This window comes from Canis lupus, chromosome 13 (assembly GCF_011100685.1).
Source record: "Canis lupus familiaris isolate Mischka breed German Shepherd chromosome 13, alternate assembly UU_Cfam_GSD_1.0, whole genome shotgun sequence".
In the NCBI taxonomy this organism is placed as follows: Eukaryota; Metazoa; Chordata; class Mammalia; order Carnivora; family Canidae; genus Canis; species Canis lupus.
The window spans coordinates 39,576,147-39,594,355 of NC_049234.1; the positions used below are offsets into that span (position 1 = coordinate 39,576,147).

At 47.7% G+C, this 18,209-nt stretch overlaps 1 protein-coding gene and 1 long non-coding RNA gene across 6 annotated transcripts in view; both read left to right on the top strand.

The window, feature by feature from the left end:
* Positions 1-6,507, top strand: part of LIMCH1 (LIM and calponin homology domains 1) — a 298,252-nt gene extending 291,745 nt beyond the window's left edge. For all 5 annotated transcript variants that reach the window (XM_038555951.1, XM_038555946.1, XM_038555947.1 and 2 more), the window contains one exon: positions 3,911-6,507. In XM_038555951.1, coding sequence (XP_038411879.1) covers positions 3,911-3,936 — 26 coding nt within the window. In that variant the 3' untranslated portion in view covers positions 3,937-6,507. The remainder of the gene's footprint in view (positions 1-3,910) is intronic.
* A 129-nt stretch (positions 6,508-6,636) lies between these two features.
* LOC119865406 lies at positions 6,637-9,093 on the top strand. Its single transcript, XR_005368351.1, has 3 exons — positions 6,637-6,891; positions 7,556-7,830; positions 8,716-9,093. It is a non-coding gene; the product is annotated as an uncharacterized LOC119865406 (long non-coding RNA).
* The last annotated feature ends 9,116 nt before the right edge of the window (positions 9,094-18,209 follow it).

Consider the following 18,209-nt stretch of genomic DNA (forward strand, 5'->3'; position numbering starts at 1 on the left):
CCACATTTTCTTTTTTTTTAATTTTTTTTTATTATTTATTTATGATAGTCATACAGAGAGAGAGAGAGAGGCAGAGACATAGGCAGAGGGAGAAGCAGGCTCCATGCACCGGGAGCCTGACGTGGGATTTGATCCCGGGTCTCCAGGATCACACCCTGGGCCAAAGGCAGGCGCCAAACCGCTGCGCCACCCAGGGATCCCCAACACATTTTCATTTTTAATTGAGAGATTGAGTGATTTATTGTCATTTCTTTTGGAAACTAGCTTTTTGGATCTAGGCCAGTAATTTATCTCCTGTGCATACAAATAAAAAAGGCCTTAACTGCTTCTAATTCCAAATCTAAAGACAAGAACCATGGAGTTACATTCATCCATAAGAGGTTATAAGTTATAATAGTCCCCTAGATAAAAAATAAAAAAGTGACTGGGAGGTAAACTAAAACGATTTTTTTGTTTGTTTTATATTTTATATGAAATATTTTACTAGGATCTTTTTTGGATACTAAGAAGAAAGCAAGAAAGCTCATTCCTCCTCTGCCTATAGATGTTCAAAGGAATAAGTAAATGCAACTATGAATGGTATAAAGTTAGAATGGTGGGTTGCTTTAGAAAGATACCAAATTAAAGATTTTATTTATTTATTCATGAGAGACCCAGGCAGAGGGAGACGCAGGCTCCATGCAGGGAGCCCGATGCAGGACTCGATCCCTGGACCCCGGGGTCACACCCTGAGCCCGAGGCAGACGCTCCACCGCTCTTCACTTTTGGAGCCACCGAGGGGCCACAGAAAGACACCAAATTAAAAATGAAAGTCTCCAGAATTAACCGCTGTAATCACTTTCTAACTATTTCTTAGAGAGGCAGAGTGTACATTGGTATATGCGTACACATACCCACGTGCACGTGTGTGATGCGTCTGCCTACGTGTGTGCTGGGTATAGGGTTCTGTAGGGTTCTGTACTCTTTGTTGCTCTTGCTTTTAACTTAATATGATATATTATGGGCATTTTTTTCATGTAACATATTCTTTCTCCTCATTCTTCCGAATGGCTTTCTAATACCCGAGTACAATGCCATTGTGTGGACTTTTACCATGATTTAAAACTAATTCTCTGTGCAGGGGCACTTTGGTTGTTTCCAGCTTTTTTGGTAGGTCTTCTTAAAGGCTCCCAGGACCGTCCACAGACATCGGTCTTCGTGAACGGTTGAAAGCATTTCCGTAGGGCAGATTCAGAGCAGGGAGACCGCTGAGTCAACAGTCATGTGCTTTTAAAATTTTTTCAGACAATTTATCTAGTTATTTTCCAGAAAAGTGCAGAAGAGGGCCCCATTCTCTCTCCATGCCTGTGTCAGCTCGGGAGAGCGTCAGACTGTAAATGTCCACTGTCGCGTGGGCGAGAGAAGATCCCATTGCTTTGATCTGTGTGTCTTTAAGTGAGCTTGAACATCTTTTCACGTGTTTATTGACCATTTCTATTTCTTTTTTGCTATAAAATATTTATCTTTCTTCTCTATCCTTTGCCCGTTGTTTTGTTGATATTTGATTTGTAGGAGTTCTTTGTAAATTAGAGACATTTCCCCTTGATTTTATATTTGCTGCTTACTGCAGTTGTCATTGGTCTTTCTGCATGTGAACTTTTTTTGATGGAAAAGATTTTCATTTAAGGTGATTAAACATACCTTTTTTTCCCCCTTTTTTTGGATTCCAAATTTTGTGTCCTGCTTAGAAAAACTTTCACTACTCCAAGGATTTATCTTAGATTTCTCCTAGAATTGTTCTTTATTTTCTTTTTCACATGTAAATATGTGATCATCAGAAACATATTTTGGGATAAGAAATGACATCGATGTCCAGCCTTATTTTATTTTATCTTTTTGCCAATTAGCAGCTGTGCAAATATAACTTAATAATCCCTTTCTTTCTCATTAATTTGAAATGCCAGCTTTCTCATAAACTAAGTTCCCATAAATGTTTAGATCTATTTCTGGATGTTTTATTATGCCTTATTAACCTACTTATTCTCTAGTATTGAATCGTTTTAATTATTATAGCTTCATAATATGTTTTAATATTGAGTAGTAATGACTACTTTCTTGCCAACTATTTTTTTTCAATTTTTTCTTAACTCTTCTCTCATGCTTATTTTTCCAGCTAAATATTAATATTATGTTGGGCTAAACTGTACTTAACACATGACAGGTACAATGATAAGCATATCTGACACTAGTGCACATTTCTTTTTTGGTGCCAGAAGAAAAAAATATAGCTTAAGAATGAATCAGTGGGAAAAAAAAAAAAAGAGTGAATCAGTGGAGGGGATAAATAATTGGCTTAAGAAGTATAAATACACTTGAATTGGTTGAGTATATCCAAGCTGCAATAATAAAAAAGAAGTCAGAATGGAAAGAAATGGCTAAAAACCATTTTTCTTTCTTTTTTATTTGATTTGGATCTGAGCTGAGAAGAGGGGAGCTGGGTAGATGGGCGGGGGGTGGTTTACATCATAGGCATTCTAAGTGAAACGAAATAATTTCATTGTGTGGAATAATAAAGCCTGAATATATAATCCCATTTTCTTCAAGTAACTAGTCACATTTAAATGAAATTTTTCTCTTGGAGGGGAAAAATAGCATAACGGCATATTAAAATGCAATTCCTAAAAGCAATGTAAACGGTTTTTAAGTTCATATGTAAATGGGAATGGAAGTGCAAAACAAATCACCTGCCACAAGTGAAGCCGTCACGTGGCTAGCCTGTGCCATTTGCGCTTGGGTGTTGGATGGCTGTGTCTCTGTGTCTGTTCCATCACTCATTCTGGTGACACGCATTTAACGTAAAATCCCCAGGGTCTCTTCCAGTGTTGTGATTGCCTCATTACAACTCTCGTGCCTCCAACGGAAGGAGAAACTTTGTGAAGGTTCAGCAGGAAATATGGAACCCAAACCATCCTTCTAGATGGAGTCGCCAGATAAAATACAAGATGCTTCATTAAAATATTTTTGTCCTGAGACGCCCGGGTGGCTCAGTGGTTGAGCACCTGCCTTCGGCCCAGGGTGTGACCCCGGGGTCTCGGGATCGAGTCCCGCATCGGGCTCCCTGCAGGGAGCCTGCTTCTCCCTCTGCCCGTGTCTCTGCCTCTCTCTCTGGGTCTCTTGTGAATATAATTTTAAGAACTTATATTTTAATTTTTTTTTAATTTTTAAAAGAAAATTTTTTTAAAAATTAAAATAAAAAAATTTTAAAATAAAATTAAATATAAATTAAAATTTTTGGAAGAAATAAAATTTTTAAAAAGTTAAAAAAATAATAGTAAAATATTTTTGCCCTATTAAATGTGAATTTCAGAGAAACAATGATCTTCTTTTAGTATGTGTGTTCCAAATATTGCATGGTCAGGATTTATTTAGCACAATCTCAAATACCCCTATGGGAAATACTAGAAAAAAAACCCTTTTTTTAATTTGCTGTTTACCTGAAATTCAAATTTTATTGAGTGCTATGTATTTTCATTTCCTACGTCTAGCAGTCCGACTTGCATGGGTTCATAGGTGGATCACAGGATCACAGGATCCTCCTGTAGCCGTGTACGTATTCTCAGAGAAACCAAAACCTAAAGAACCAGAGAAGAGAGATGATTTTCTTGCGTATTTGCCCCAGAAGACAAAGTAGGAAACTTGATGAAGACCGTTTGGTTTAGGGTGAACCCCAGAGGATTTCACATGAATCCCCGGGGGCTCCTGGTTCAGCTCCGGGGGGGACCCGAGACCGGTTCTGACGAGCGCAGGTGACGCGGGCACTGCTGGCCCAGAGGGAAGGGACGCGGGTGGGTCGCCCCCGCCCCCCACGTGCCCTGTCCCGGGCAGGCAGGCCGGCCTCTAACCAGATGTTGCTCTGTGTTCTTCATCGTAGGTGCCGGCCAGCCCACCACCCTGTGACGTGGCTTCAGGCTTCCCGCTCACCCGTCGCTCTGTTGAGGGGGCGTCCCCTGTGACCGTTTAACACCACCCCACGTGCAGGGCCTTCTGGGCGGCGATCTCATTTCTGAAAAGATGGTATCTGTTCTTCTATAGCACAGCGTTTGTGTTCTTCCCTGGTTTTGTTTCGGGTTTGACTTTTGTTTTGTTTTGGGTTTGCATTCGCAAAGTACATCCGAAAGAGTCCTGAGCTGCAGGGGGCCTGTGGGTCCCCAGGATGGCTCCGGGTCCCTGGGCGGCCTCCCTTGAGAACCGGCCAGATGCGGGATGCAAGGCCGCTGGATGTGGGCAGGGGTCCCATGCGTCGGTTTGCGGAGGGCGGCTGCAGGGCTCCAGCTCGGGCCGTGTGAGCGCAGCCTCCTTGGGCCGAAGCTGCGGTTCAGCGGGGCAGGACTGGGGTGGGGGGCCCCCGCTGGCCCCGAGCTACACCTGGGCCGCAGCGCCACACCCGCAGCACCTGTCACCCCCGGTACGCAGAGGCCATGCCAGTGGCAGCTGTGTCTCGGGGGTTGTGGCGTGCTGGCAGCCGGCCCGTCAGAGCCCGCACCTGGTGAGCCCCCCGACACCCCCACCCTGGGCCCTGCCAGGGGGTGGACCCCACAGGGAAAGGTTTGGGGCATCGTTTCCGAAGCTGTGACCGAACCACGCGAGGAGGCTGCCTGTTGGAAGGGCGCTGGGCAAGACCCCGGCCTGGCGACAGGTGCACACGGGGGCCCCGGGACCTGCCGCCCTGAGTGACCGCGGTGCCATCGCGGGGACCAGAGCCCACGTTGTGCCCTGCCCGGTGCAGCAGGTGCGCCCCGTCCATCCTCCCGCGTCCCGCGTCCCCCACTGCTTGGGTGAGGCCGCCAGGGGACCGCGGGGCTGGCCGTGCTGGGAGCTGGCTCAACGGAGGCTCCGGGTCCCCGGCGCGACTGCCTCCGTGTCCAAGCTGTTTTCTTCAAGACTGGGCCACGGGGCCTATTTATCCTGCCTTAAAAAGACGGCAAATAAGTGAAGATGACATTTTGTGAATGTAGACTCTGGGTAGACTCCTAATAGGTTAGCGTAGTCATGAGGAGGAGCTCGAGTAGATGTCCGTCCCGTTTATGTAAGCAATAATTCTTTTCTGTGTCTTATTGAGTATGGCTAGCAATTATTTATTTACAGGCTAGACTGTCCTCTGCATGCGGGTTCCATGTAAGTGCAGAAATTTCCTCAGCCACCGGAGGTATTTTGACCATTTTGCCATTTGGATGAGCTGTCGTTAGATTGAAATTTACACATCATTTCATTAAAAAAAAAAAAAAATCGTGCCTTAGAAAATGCGAAGCTGTTGCACATAGTCCGTGATGAATTATGGATGCAGTACCTTGGAGAGAGAGGAAGTCACTTCCAAGTCACCAAGACTTCGCATGGAAGTGTTTGCTGTTTTACGGGGAGGAAAAAAAAAATTCAAAAAAAAAAAAAAAAGAAAAATAGAAAAAAAATCAAAAAGTTTTGAAAATGTACAGATTAAGTTCAATATTTTGATTAACCACCTGCATGTTTTATTAAATATTTTGATAATGTGGATGTTTACACTTTGCATGATATTAGCGGAGTACCTTACCACAAATAATGCACAGAACATGTACAATATGATCATTCATAACCGATTTTTATAGGATACTTTTTACATGTGGAACTCCATCTGTTATGTAAGGATTATATGAATATTGCACATTCTCCTCTGGTTTCACAAACCCATTTATACATATTTCTTAGACTCATTGTACATGTATTGAAGCCTGAATCGAGTCAAGAAAAATAAAGCCCCATTCTCCGCCTGCGAAATGTGCTTTCCCATAATGAACAATAGTCACCAGCACAGAATAATCTCCAACATTTTCTAAATTCTAATTGCCAACTGTTTCTATTTATATTTGATTTATATTTCATTTGGAGTCTGTTACATGGCAGCTCGGACGGACTAGATCTTGTTTTTTCCAATGCAGCATAAGGAGTATGATCTATTTCTTTTCAAATAATCTTTGAAATCCCAGGAAAAAAAAAAAAAAAGATGCTCTGCTCCGTGGAGCTACGAGGTAAATGCGTTTGTTTAAAAAACAGATGAGGCAAGTGAGTGATTTATCGTTCCTGAGGAAATATATCTGATTTTTCTCCCCCTCATACTGCAGAAGCTAGTCCTTTCTTAAGAAAAAAAAGAAAAGAAATGGGTAACTCTTTGTTTTCTCACTAGCACACTTTCATGGCATTTCCTCATCCTTTCTGTGTAGTGTTACTAATGCGGCGCCTATTGTAGTTCCTCTGTACGCCGTGTAGGATTAACAGACTGAGACGATCCACCTCCTGCGTGGGTCCATCCAAGAGATGTTACTGTTCTGGGTGGGTGGGCCAGTGTTCCGTATCAGTTATACTAACCTTCATTTAAGATATTTATTCTAAAATGCCTCTGACAAATAGTAAAAAAGAAAAAAAAATTAAAAAGTTGTCTAAAATGCAACAGCTTTTATAGTAAATGTACATTTATAAATAAAATACTCGAATCAACTCTGTATTCCGTTAATTGGGGGGCGTGGAGGGGCGGCTTTCTCGGGGCGGGGGGGGTGGGTGGGGAGGATCACGCAGTGTCCCCGGGAGCCCGTGCGTGGCCCAGGGTCCCGGTCACGGGGTGGCAGGGAGGCGCCTTGATGCCCTTCAGGGGCGGGTGTCGCAGGCGATCACACTGAGCAGCTGGTGGCAGGAGTTGCCAAGAAAGAGCCTTCCCTGGAGGGTTGGGACCCCTGGAGGGGCCGTAACCAGAGGGAGCCGCGGACCCAGGCCAGTTGTCCCCACGCTGCTGGGCCTCCTGCCAGGAAACGTGCCAAACAGAGGCTTCCTGCTGATGCCGGGAACTTTCCAGAGTAGAAGGCACCTGGACTGGCCCTGCCACAGGTGTGGGAGCAGGGTGAGGGAGGCAGGTCCTGGGACGCTCCCCCGCCCGGGCGCGTCCTGATCTCGGCAGGTGGTTGGGCCCTGGGAGCGGCTGCGCCTCCAGGGTTGCTGACCTGTCGCCTTCAGGCAGCTGCAGTAGCCATCGGGCCACTGCCCGTGCCCATCGACCCTTAAGGAGAGTCGGGCCTCCGCGAGACCTTTGACACCAAGAGGAGGTGTCGCCACAACCCACACTCCCTGCAGGGCCCCATCCCAGGTCCCCATCCCAGGGCCCACCACAGGTCCCCATCCCAGATCCCCATCCAGGTCTCCATCCCAGGTCCCCATCCCAGGTCCCCATCACAGGTCTCCATCCCAGGGCCCCATCCCAGGGTCCCATCCAGGAACCCATCCCAGGTCCCCATCACAGGAACCCATCCCAGGTCCCCACCGCAGGGCTCCATCCCAGGACCCCATCACAGGGCCCCATCCCAGGACCCCATGCCAGGGCCCCATCGCAGGGCCCCATCCCAGGTCCCCATCCCAGGTCCCCATCCCAGGGGCCCACCCCAGGTCCCCATCACAGGGCCCCATCACAGGACCCCACTGCAGGGCCCCATTCTGCTTGGGTCTGCACCTCCTGCCACCCACTGATTTTCTTCAAGACCCAAGGACTTCTTCTCAGGTTCCTGTTTAGAGCACAAGGGACCCTTGCCCATCCTCGGGGTTCTCTAAGTCAAGCGGCCCGACTCAGGCACCCGAAGGGACTGGTCATGCCCCGGAGGAGGAGCAAGGGTGGCCAATCCGGAGGGCATAGACTACAGCCACCTGCCACATGGCCACATCTGTCCTTCTGAAGAGAGGTGCCTCCGTGACTCCGGGCAATTGTCTCCAGATGGAATCGTGGGCCTTCAAATGTTGAGGAGGAGCGCTGAGAGCATTCCCGACTTGAGCCTGCAAGTGAGTGCCCCCCCCTTCCCAGCTGCTCTCTGCCCGCTTCTGCAGCCTGCGGCCGAGCCCCAGCGCCCACCTCCCTCCCGCGGCGCCCTCGGCCAGGCCCGCGCTTGTCGAAGCCTCTTGGGCATTGTTGCACCAAGGGTAGCTTTGCCCACGTTGTTCTATGCATCACAAAGCACGTCGGGGGGTGTTTATCTGCCCCCCATTCCGCAGGTGGCAAATGGAGGTGTGAGAGCAAGTGAGGCTTGTCCCGGGCGGGCGAGTGAGAGTGTCCGTGACTGTGTATCTGTCACCGTCGCCAGCCGGGGTGGCCGGACTCCCCTCCCGCACAGCGGGGCCTGGCTCTGCTCAGTCTCCACCAGCCCACCCCGGAGGAGCCTGAGCCACCAACTGCCTGGAAGTTGGCAGGATTTAATCTACACCCAAATGGAGAGCGGAGCCATCTTCTTAGGGTAAATTGACACTCACAAAATCCTCAAGTGGACTTAGGATTCCCACTTTACCTCTTAGGGTTTGATGTCTTTCCCCGAGAAGAGATAAGAGAGCTGGCCCTTGTGACGTGATGTTGGGCATCTTAGTGTTTGCCGGCGCGGTCGCTAACGAGTCTCTCAGGCCAATCTCATACCTGGCCGGAGCCCAGCGACCCCTGCCCCAACCCACAACACTTCCAAAGCCTCTCCACCCTCCCGGAATCTGGTCCCCAGAGCTGGGAAAAAGTAGCCTTCCTGATAACACGTTTGTCCAGCCCAACCTTTGTTTCACCATCTCAAACTCAACAGCACAGGCCTCCAATGGGGAGACGGCCCAGAGGGCACAGCCCACAGATTCCTATAGCACAATAGTATCTCACTGCCAACATTAAATCAAGGCATTTCATCTTTCCCGCAGGAACAATGTCATTATCTATGAAAAACCTGTTTACTGGCCACCAAGGAGGCAGAGAACTAGTTCAGCTGCCCTGTTAGTCTAGAAAATACTGTGGCTGGAAAGTGACAGAAATATAAATCTACAAAGCCCCAGCCAACATCTCAAGCACCACACTCCTTCTCTGGGGCCAGCATTACTTACTATCCCAAGCTCCGATCCTGAAGCATTCAGCAGTTCCTCCTGAAAACATGAAAAGTTCTGATAATATTTCCTGTTCTTTAATACTTTGAATACTGAGAAGCTACACCTTGTTTATACGATAACACTCCATGAAACAAGTGGAGTATATGATTCACTAACTGCAGATGCCTATTCTGAGATGAACCAAGAAAGTTTGGAGAGAAGGAAAAAAGAAATTTGCTGTACCAACCGGAAAACTTACTATAAAGATAACAATAAACAAGTACATATCTTGGGCAAAAATTAATAAACTAATTATAATTAATGGAGCAAAGTATATGGCCCAGAAACAGACCCAAATAAATATACAACTTATAGTGTATAATAATAATAATAATAATGGTATCAGAAATCAGTGGATAAAGGAGGAACAGTTAATTAATGTCACCCTTTCACAATAAAATTAATTCCAGATTAATTAAAGTTTTAAGTGCAAAAAAAAATGATAGGTTTAAATACGTTTACATAATAAAGGGAATGTTAGGCAAAATTTACAAGTGATGAAAAACTGGGGGAAATATTCCCAACAAATAAGCCAAAAGGTTAATGTCCTCAACATATGAAGTCCTTTGCAAATCAATGGAAAGTGGGCACAAGGACATTAAAAAAGCAGGACAGAAAAGGAATATAAATGACCAGTAAACATGAAAAAAATGTTCAGCTGACTGGTGATCAAAGAAATGTACATTAAAACAACAGTAAGATAAGACTCTCCCTACACCCCCCCAGAATAGGAAGTCAATCGATTATATTAAGAACTAAAAACTTCCATATCACAAAAACAAAGGTTTTAAAAGGCTACAAACCAAGAGAAGTTTTGTCACACATCCAACCAACAAAAGATTAGTATCCAAACTGAATAAGGAAATTCAAAATATCAATAAGAAAAATACAAACGGGCAACTGGGTGGCTCAGTTGGTTAAGCATCTGCCTCTGGCTCAGGTCGTGATCTCAGGAGTCCTGGGGTCGAGCCTGGAGTCAGGTTCCCCACTCTGCAGGGAATCTGCTTCTCCCTCTCCCTCTGCTCATCCCCACCTTTTGTGCTTTTTTTCACTCTTTCTCTCTCCTCTCAAATAAATAAATACAATCTTTTTTAAAAAGGAAGAAAAATATAAACAGGTCAATTAAAAAAATGGACCGGGCAGCCCTGGTGGCGCAGCGGTTTAGTGCCGCCTGCAGCCCAGGGCCTGATCCTGGAGACCTGGGATCGAGTCCCATGTCAGGCTTCCTACATGGAGCCTGCTTCTCCCTCTGCCTCTCTCTCTCTTTGAATAAATAAATAAATCTTTAATAAATAAATAATAGACCAAAAACATGAAAGTGATATCATAGGAAACATGAACAGAAAAAAAAAAGGCAAAAATACATTCAATTTCATTAGGAAGATGATGCAAATTAAAACCATTAAAAATGTCATTTATACCCACCCAATTGATAAAAATTTAAAGCTTTGGGATCCGTGGGTGACTCAGCAGTTTAGCGCTGCTTTCAGTCCAGGGCATGATCCCGGCCGGGATCGAGTCCCACATCGGGCTCCCCGCATGGAGCCTGCTTCTCCCTCTGCCTGTGTCTCTGCCTCTCTCTCTGTGTCTCTCATGAATAAATAAATAAAATTTTTTTTTAAAAAAAGTAAAGCTTTGATAACACTAAGTAAAGATATGGAGCAATGGGAATTCAAACACTACTAATAAAAAATGTATATTGATAAAAAGTTAATATCCAAAATACATAAAGAACTTACATAACACCAAAAAGCAAAACAAACAAGTAACTTGATTTGAAAATGAGTGGAGGACCTGAATAAACATTTTTCCAAAAAAGACATGCGGACGGCCAACAGACACACGAAAAGATGCTCAACATCACTCACCACTAAGAAAATGCAAGTGAAAACCACAATGAGGCATCAACTCACACCTGTCAGAATGGTGAAAATAGAAAACGCTTAGAAACAAGTATCGGGGAGGATGTGGAGAAAAGGAAATCCTCGTGCACCGTTGGCGGGAACGCAAATCGGTGCGGCCACTGTGGGGAAAAGTTGGAAATTCCTCAAAGAAACAAAAATAGAACTACCCTATGATCCAGTAATTCCATTACTGGATATTTATCTCAATCAATCAATCAATCAATCAATCATCAATCACTAAATCACAAAAGTGCATTCCCCCCCGGGGTTCATTGCAGTGTTGTTTATACAGAAGCGGCCCGAGCATCCACGGCAGGTAAGTGGATAAAGGTGCACGTGGAACACACACAGGCGGAGGAGTATGAGCCACAAAGATGCTCGACACATTGCCACTTGCAACAACATCGCTGGCCCTAAAGTGAAATAAATCAGCCAGAGGAAGACGATTAGCATATGGATTCCCCCGTAGGTGGAACTTAAGAGACAAAATAAATGAACAGAAAAAGGAAGAAAGAGAGACAAAAACAGCCACTCCACTCTTAAACACAGATAACAAGCTGGTGGTTGCCAGACGGGTGGGGGGGGGCGTAGTTCACGGGTGAAGGAGGTTTTTTTGTCTTGAAGAGTAAATGCTGGTACATGATTCTGCATCATCTTGGTGAAGCTCACGAAGCTCACACCCTGGAATGTAGGAATTTCCTTCCAAAATGTAAATCCCGGAGCCTCACTGGAGAGAAGCTCAGAACGCGGTCACCAGGCCCCCACGGGCATGTTCTAGAACAAACTACCAAGTGCGCACATGTAACCGGACACCACCTGTGACCTGCACGGAGACACCACCGCCCTGAAAGTCAAAGACAATAGAAAATTAACCATATGGTCTCCTGGGTGGTGCGTGATAGTGAGAAGAGTGAAGCAAAGCTCAGGATTCGAGGTGGTGGCGGGTGAGGGGGATGCCTCAAGGAGCGCACACGGGGAGTACCGGGCTTTATTGCCTTTTCATTTTTTATCCTTCATAAGTTCTGTTTGGAGTACCTTCAGCCTCACTAGATATTATCAAATTGCTTTTTCTTTTTAAGTTTTTTTTTTTTTCTCTTAGAGAGAGAGCACGCAGGCGATGGCAGGGAGGGCGGAGGGAGAGGGAATCCGACAGCAGATCCCGCGCCAGGGGATCGGCCCCAGCCCCGGGACCCTGACACCTGACCTGAGCTGAAACTAGGAGTCGGAGGCTCAACCCACTGAGCCGCCCGGGCGTCCCACCAAAAATGCTTTTTATTTTTTATTTCTTTTTTTTTTTTTAATTTTATCTATTTATCCATGAGACACACAGAGAGAGAGGAAGAGCCACAGGCAGAGGGAGAAGCAGACTCCCTGTGGGGAGCCCGATGCGGGACTCGATCTTGGGACCCCAGGGTCACGGTCTGAGCTGAAGGCCGACGCTCATCCCTGAGCCCCCCGGGCGCCCCCCAAGACTGCTTTTTAAAGTGATTGATTCTAATAGTGTGATGAGCACGTGTGGACGACCCAGTCCTGCGTCATCCCCAAAACTTGCTGTCGGGCTTCGTAGTGCTAGGCCTGCCTGGCGGGAGGAAAGTGGGGCTCCCCCCCTTTGGTCAGCACCCCCTGGCACTGGTGGCACCGAGCGTGTCCTCACACTTCCTTGTTGGTCCCGGTTTCACTTCTGGGGATCACGGCCCCTTCCTTTGGCCAGTTCTCCTACTTAGTTGCTTTTCTTTGTGTTGTTACCTTTTAGGGATTCAGGGAAGGTTCTGGAGCCTATGCCCCTATCGGCCACAGGCACCCCAATTCTTTCAGCCTGTGGCTCATCTTGGGAATTTTGTCATGCCCATTTGTAACCGGGCGTAACAGATGCGCAGACCCTTGTGCACTTTGGGGCCCCCGGAGTCCCACCCAGGCCCTCACTGCCCCGATTCTGTGGATATCTCGTGCTCCCCACTCTTAACAGTCCTTAAAGTTTGGAATCTCACATCTGGATCAAGAAAAGTGGAGTCTCATGTTTTTCCCTCTGGACCATCTATCTTCCCAGAACCACTTCTTAAATAGCTCATCCTTGGTCCTGCTGATTTGGGGACGTTTTTCCGTTCCACTCGGGCTATTTGTCTGCCCCCCCGCACCCGCATCGCGCTCCTTAGTCACTGCATTTTCAGGCCGTGCCTTGATAGACAGAAGGAGAGTTTTCCTTTCTTTCTCGAAATTGTCTCGGCCGTTTTTGGCCTTGACTCCTCCAGACGAGTTTTAGAATAAACCGCGAATTTCTCCAAATTGCCTCTTGGAATTGTGATCAAAATCGAACTTGACAATAATTTTCTAATTGGCCTTGTTAGTATCCAAAAATACCTTTTTAAACGTTACTCCGGGGCCATCAACTCCGTGAGACTCTTATTAGTTGTAACACGTTATCATTTCCCGGGCATCTTCTATGAAGTCAATCATCTACCAAAAAAATAGATATATATTATTTTATCTCCTTCCAATCACATCTTCATTTCTTCGTGTGTCATTTTATTGTTAAGATGACTAGTAAATGGTGAGGATGAGATTCCTTGTCTCACCACGTTGTCATATTCTAGGTTATTTCTTTTTTGAATTCATTTCTTTCCAATACTTACTCGGGGAGCAGGGTGCACACACAACGCCACGTCCGCTCAGGCAGGCAGCGCGGCGATGTGACGATTCGGGGCATCATTCGGGGCGTCCCACGGTAAGTACGGTCACCACCGTCTCCATGTGATGTCACTATGACATTATCAGCTACAGTCTCTGGGATTTTGTACTTTGGTAGTGAAATCACGGTGTTCTTTACATTGGCAGGACGGTCAGAAAACATCCCAGACGCCCAGCGACAGGGAAGTAGTGGCGAAGACTGTGGTCCGTCCCCGTAATTGCATTCTACTGTTGAAGAATTGCGTGTTCAAAAATATCTCATTTGAATTGTCAAAATACTTGACCCTCAAAGGGCACCTGGGTGGCTCAGCCGGTTAAGCATCCCCCGGACGATTTCAGCTCAGGTCACGATCTCAGGGTCGTGAGATGGAGCCCCTGTTGGGCTTTGTCCTCAGTGGGGCGTCCGCTTGAGGTCCTCTCTCCCCCTCTGCGCCTCCACCTGCTTGTGCTCTCTCTCTCTCTCTAAAATAACAATAAATAATAAAATAAAATAACAATAAACAAAATAAATAAAATAACAATAAACAAACCCTTAAAAATATACTAAAATACTACAGTGAAAAGCCATGATATCAAGCGATACATATAATGATTCCAGTTTTATAAGTAAATTATACATCATATGTTCTGCCTTCTGTATGGACCCCAGGAGTCCCCAGCCGTCCAGACTTACGGGACTGAGGTTCAGCATAGCACCCGAATATAGACGCGTGCCCCGGTGCACAGGCCTTGCGGTCTGGTCCTCACTGCAGTTATTTGCGATGATCTTCAGCTCGTCCTGGCTGCGGTTTTCCACCCTCCGGGCCTGGCTGCCGCCTCCTGCTGCTCTTCGCCTGTTCCCATCCTTCTGGCGCTTAAGCCCCGAGCGCGGACCCCGCCCATCGTGTCTTTGCTCTCCAGGCAGCAGCTGACCAGGCTCTGTGGCTACAGCAGCTCCCGTGCCGCTTAGGGCCCCGAGCCCAGTACTAGGCCAGAGAGCAGAACCCCAGACCACGGTGCACCTATCGTGCCTCTTAGAGTCCGTTGGGCGCACCTGTTCCCGGGGAGCCAGGGCTTTTCCTCCTCAGCTGTGGCATGAAAGGCACACTCGACTTCTGGCCCTTCCCCCCCCCCGCCCCCCTGCCCCTTGGAGGGCACCCCTGCATAGGGATGTGCCGGGGGAGCCACATCGAGGCTCCGACCACGAGGCCTTCCTCGGCCATGCTCAGCCCACTGTGAAGCAGCCTCTCCCTCACCGAGGGCCGTGGCTCACTTCTCCATTCATCGAAGGAGCACAGGCTCTGCCCTGGGCCCGTCCGGGCTCGGAGGCCCACCCCAGCCCTCGCCGCTCGTGGCTTTGGCAGCTGTGCGTCCTCTCCGTGGGGGGGAGACACGGCATAATAGAGTGATTACACGGTGCTGTTGTGAGAATTAAATCAGAAAATGTACTTCAAATAGGACAGGGGCACCCGGGGGCCCAGCGGTTGAGCGTCACCTCCGGCTCAGGACGTGACCCAGGTCCTGGGATCGAGTCCCACATTGGGCTCCCTGCAGGGAGCCTGCTTCTCCCTCTGCCTGTGTCTCTGCCTCTCTCTGTGCCTCTCATGGATAAATAAATAAAATATTTTTAAAAAATAAAATAGGACTTATTCTACATATTAAAAAAATGTTCAGTTTCCATTAGCATTGGTATTGCTGAGTGTTGGTAGTGACAGAAATAAAATCATTCTACCAGAGAGACTCCTGACTCTGGGAAATGAACTAGGGGTGGTGGAACGGGAGGTGGGCGGGGGTTGGGGTGACTGGGTGACGGGCACGGGGGGGGGCACTTGGCGGGACGAGCACTGGGTATTACACTCTTTGATGGCAAATTGAACTCCAATAAAAAAACACACATAAAATAAAATAAAATAAAATAAAATAATAAAATAATTCTACGATTATTTGGGGCCAATATAAAAAAAAAAACCTCCTGCTGCACTTGTATCTCTGTGGCTGGACAGGCTTATCAGTATAGCTCTTCTGAGAAAAGGGAGCGGACTCCCCAAAATAAGCTCCAGCCCGCATGGTTAGGGCCACAAGGAGCACAGAACTACTCTCAAACCACTATGCAAAATAAGAATGTGCCAAAATCAAAAAGAAATAAAATATTTAAATAGATAAACCGAAATACCAGTAGCAGTTACTTCTGATTGGTGGGGTTATGGGTGATTCGGATTCTATCCATCTGTATGCCCTTGTGTGTTTTGCCCACACTGACCACCTATTGCATTTATAGTATGAAAAAAAATAAGAGCATTACAAAATATGGAAAGAAAGGCTTCTCCTAAATCCACAGCAGGTAAGACCGTGTATGAGAGTTTCATTCGACTACAAAATTTCTACAGTGGAAGGTGTTCTCGGGTGAAGCAAAGAGAATTCGTCGGAGTGGCTGGGCCCGGCCCGGTGATACTGGCCTGGGGGCAGCCCGCCGGCCTGCCAGCCTCCCCGCGGGGGCTAGGGTGGGCCCTCAGGGCCGGCTGGATCCTCACGGGGACCCGCAGCTGACCCCAGGCCCTGAGCTCCGTCTGCAGCCTCCGTGCGCAGGAATCACCCCGGCCCTCAAAGTGGGCTGCGAAGGACGCCTCCCTCAACTCGCGTCCGCTGTCTCAGACCTCAGCGGGACCACCTCCCACATCCACTGTGACCTTGTGTGTGCACAGCAGGATATGGGTTAAGGGGGGAGGAGGGATCCAGGTAGAGGTTAATGGCAAATGTCCTCTGCCCTCAGACATGCGACAATGACGATGAATCAGAGGTGTCCGGTTCTGAATCACATCTGCTCTCCTTGAGAAAACAGCGTGAGGGCCTTTCTCTATCCTACAAGTCCTTGAGAAAAAAAAAAACTGGCAAAGCTTTTCTTGGGGGTTGTGTCGTGGAACCAAGTCCCAGCACAGCTGGTAAGGAAGGCCATCGGAAGACGGGCAGATGCTAGGGTCCTAGGAACGTGGTGATCGGACATGCTAAGCTTTCCCCAAAGTGTGTTCCTCAGATGCGTGACATGAAACACTCTTCCAGAAAAGAATTCCATGGGCAGCCCGGGTGGCTCAGAGGTTTAGCACCTGCCTCCAGCCCAGGGCCTGATCCTGGGGACCCAGGATCGAGTCCCGCATCGGGTCCCTACATGGAGCCTCTGCATGGAGCCTGCTTGTGTCTCTGCCTCTCTCTCTCTCTCTGTCACTCATGAATAAATAAAATCTTTAAAAAAAAAAAAAAAAAGAAAAGAATTCCATGGTCAAACTAGTGGGGACAGCGCCCCATATCCCTTTTCTTGGGGACAGAGAATACAGACCAAAAGCCTGAGCCTTTCTGCAGTAGCCCATTTTTTCCCCCAAATATATTTCATCAGGAAACTCTATTCCGGACTCTTCTCGAAAACTCTTCTGATGCTTGGGTTCCAGAGAATACACCTGGGGAAACATTAACTGAGTAAGTACTACGTTTGGGAAGCCATGCAAGTACCTCGATAACCCGCAGATGTGTCTTTTCAGGTCTTAGGCAGTGTTTTCTTCTTACGTCCAGGCTCACGGACGGCAGCCATCCCTCCGTCCCCCCGGGAGGCCTGCGTGAGGGAGGGCCCAGGGCAGCTGTGGGATGGCCAGGGACCGCGAGCATGCTGTTCTCCGGGGCCGACTTCTGGAGAGTTCCAGGGGAGAGCAGTGCTTTCGCGAGGAGCTCTGTCAGCAATATGGTCAGAAGTATTTATTTCTCAGAGCAGGAATGATAATTCCTCAAATACAACGTTTGCGATACCCCAAGAGACGGCAAACTGGAGGACAGTGTGGTTCCCCTGCCCAACAGGCCCTGCCCTCCTCCCTCCACCCCGCACTCAAGGACAGCCCCGGACACAGGACCCAGGGATCTCACGCCCCGCACCTTGTCCGGGCCGCCGGGCCTCCACCCATCCTAGGGCCGGGCGACCCCCTGACCTAGATTTGAGATTTGCTTTTGCAGCACGAGGTGGTACCGGGAAAGCCTGGGACAGTCTGCTCTGACCAACAAAATAAAGAAGGTCTGAAAGTCGAGGAGCTGGGGCCAGGGGCTGATACTGGCCGTAGCTGACCAGCTACACGGGAATCCATTCCGGGTCATCTCACCTGGTTGTTTCGGAAGAGTGGCCAATGCGGGCCGTTGTTTTTTCTGTCTGGAGAATCTTTTGAAGGGCGGGGTTTATCACTTGCCCTTGCCTAACTTCTTGGGCTTTTTTTTTTTTTTGTAAAAAATGGAGGGGTGGAGTAAGGCCAAGAAATGTCTTTTTCTTTAATGCATCATTTATTTCTTTTAAAGATTTTATCCATTCACTCACGAGAGACACAGAGAGAGAGGCAGAGACACAGGCAGAGGGAGAAGCAGGCTCCATGCAGGGACCCGATGCGGGACTCGATCCTGGGACCCGGGGTCATGCCCTGAGCCCAAGGCAGACGCTCAGCCACTGAGCCCCCCAAATGCCCCCCTTTTTGCATAGAATTTGAGAATGATTTTTGACTTTGAATTGAACTCGTATGCACCTCAGTAAGCTTTTACGTGACTCATAGAAGAAAAGTCTGAGTGACATAAGTGAGGAAACCGTTGAACAACCTCACAACCTCTCCTTCTGTAATAGCTCTCAGAAAGGGGCCTCAATAAATAAAAACACTGAGATTTCTAATAACTTTAAAGGCATCA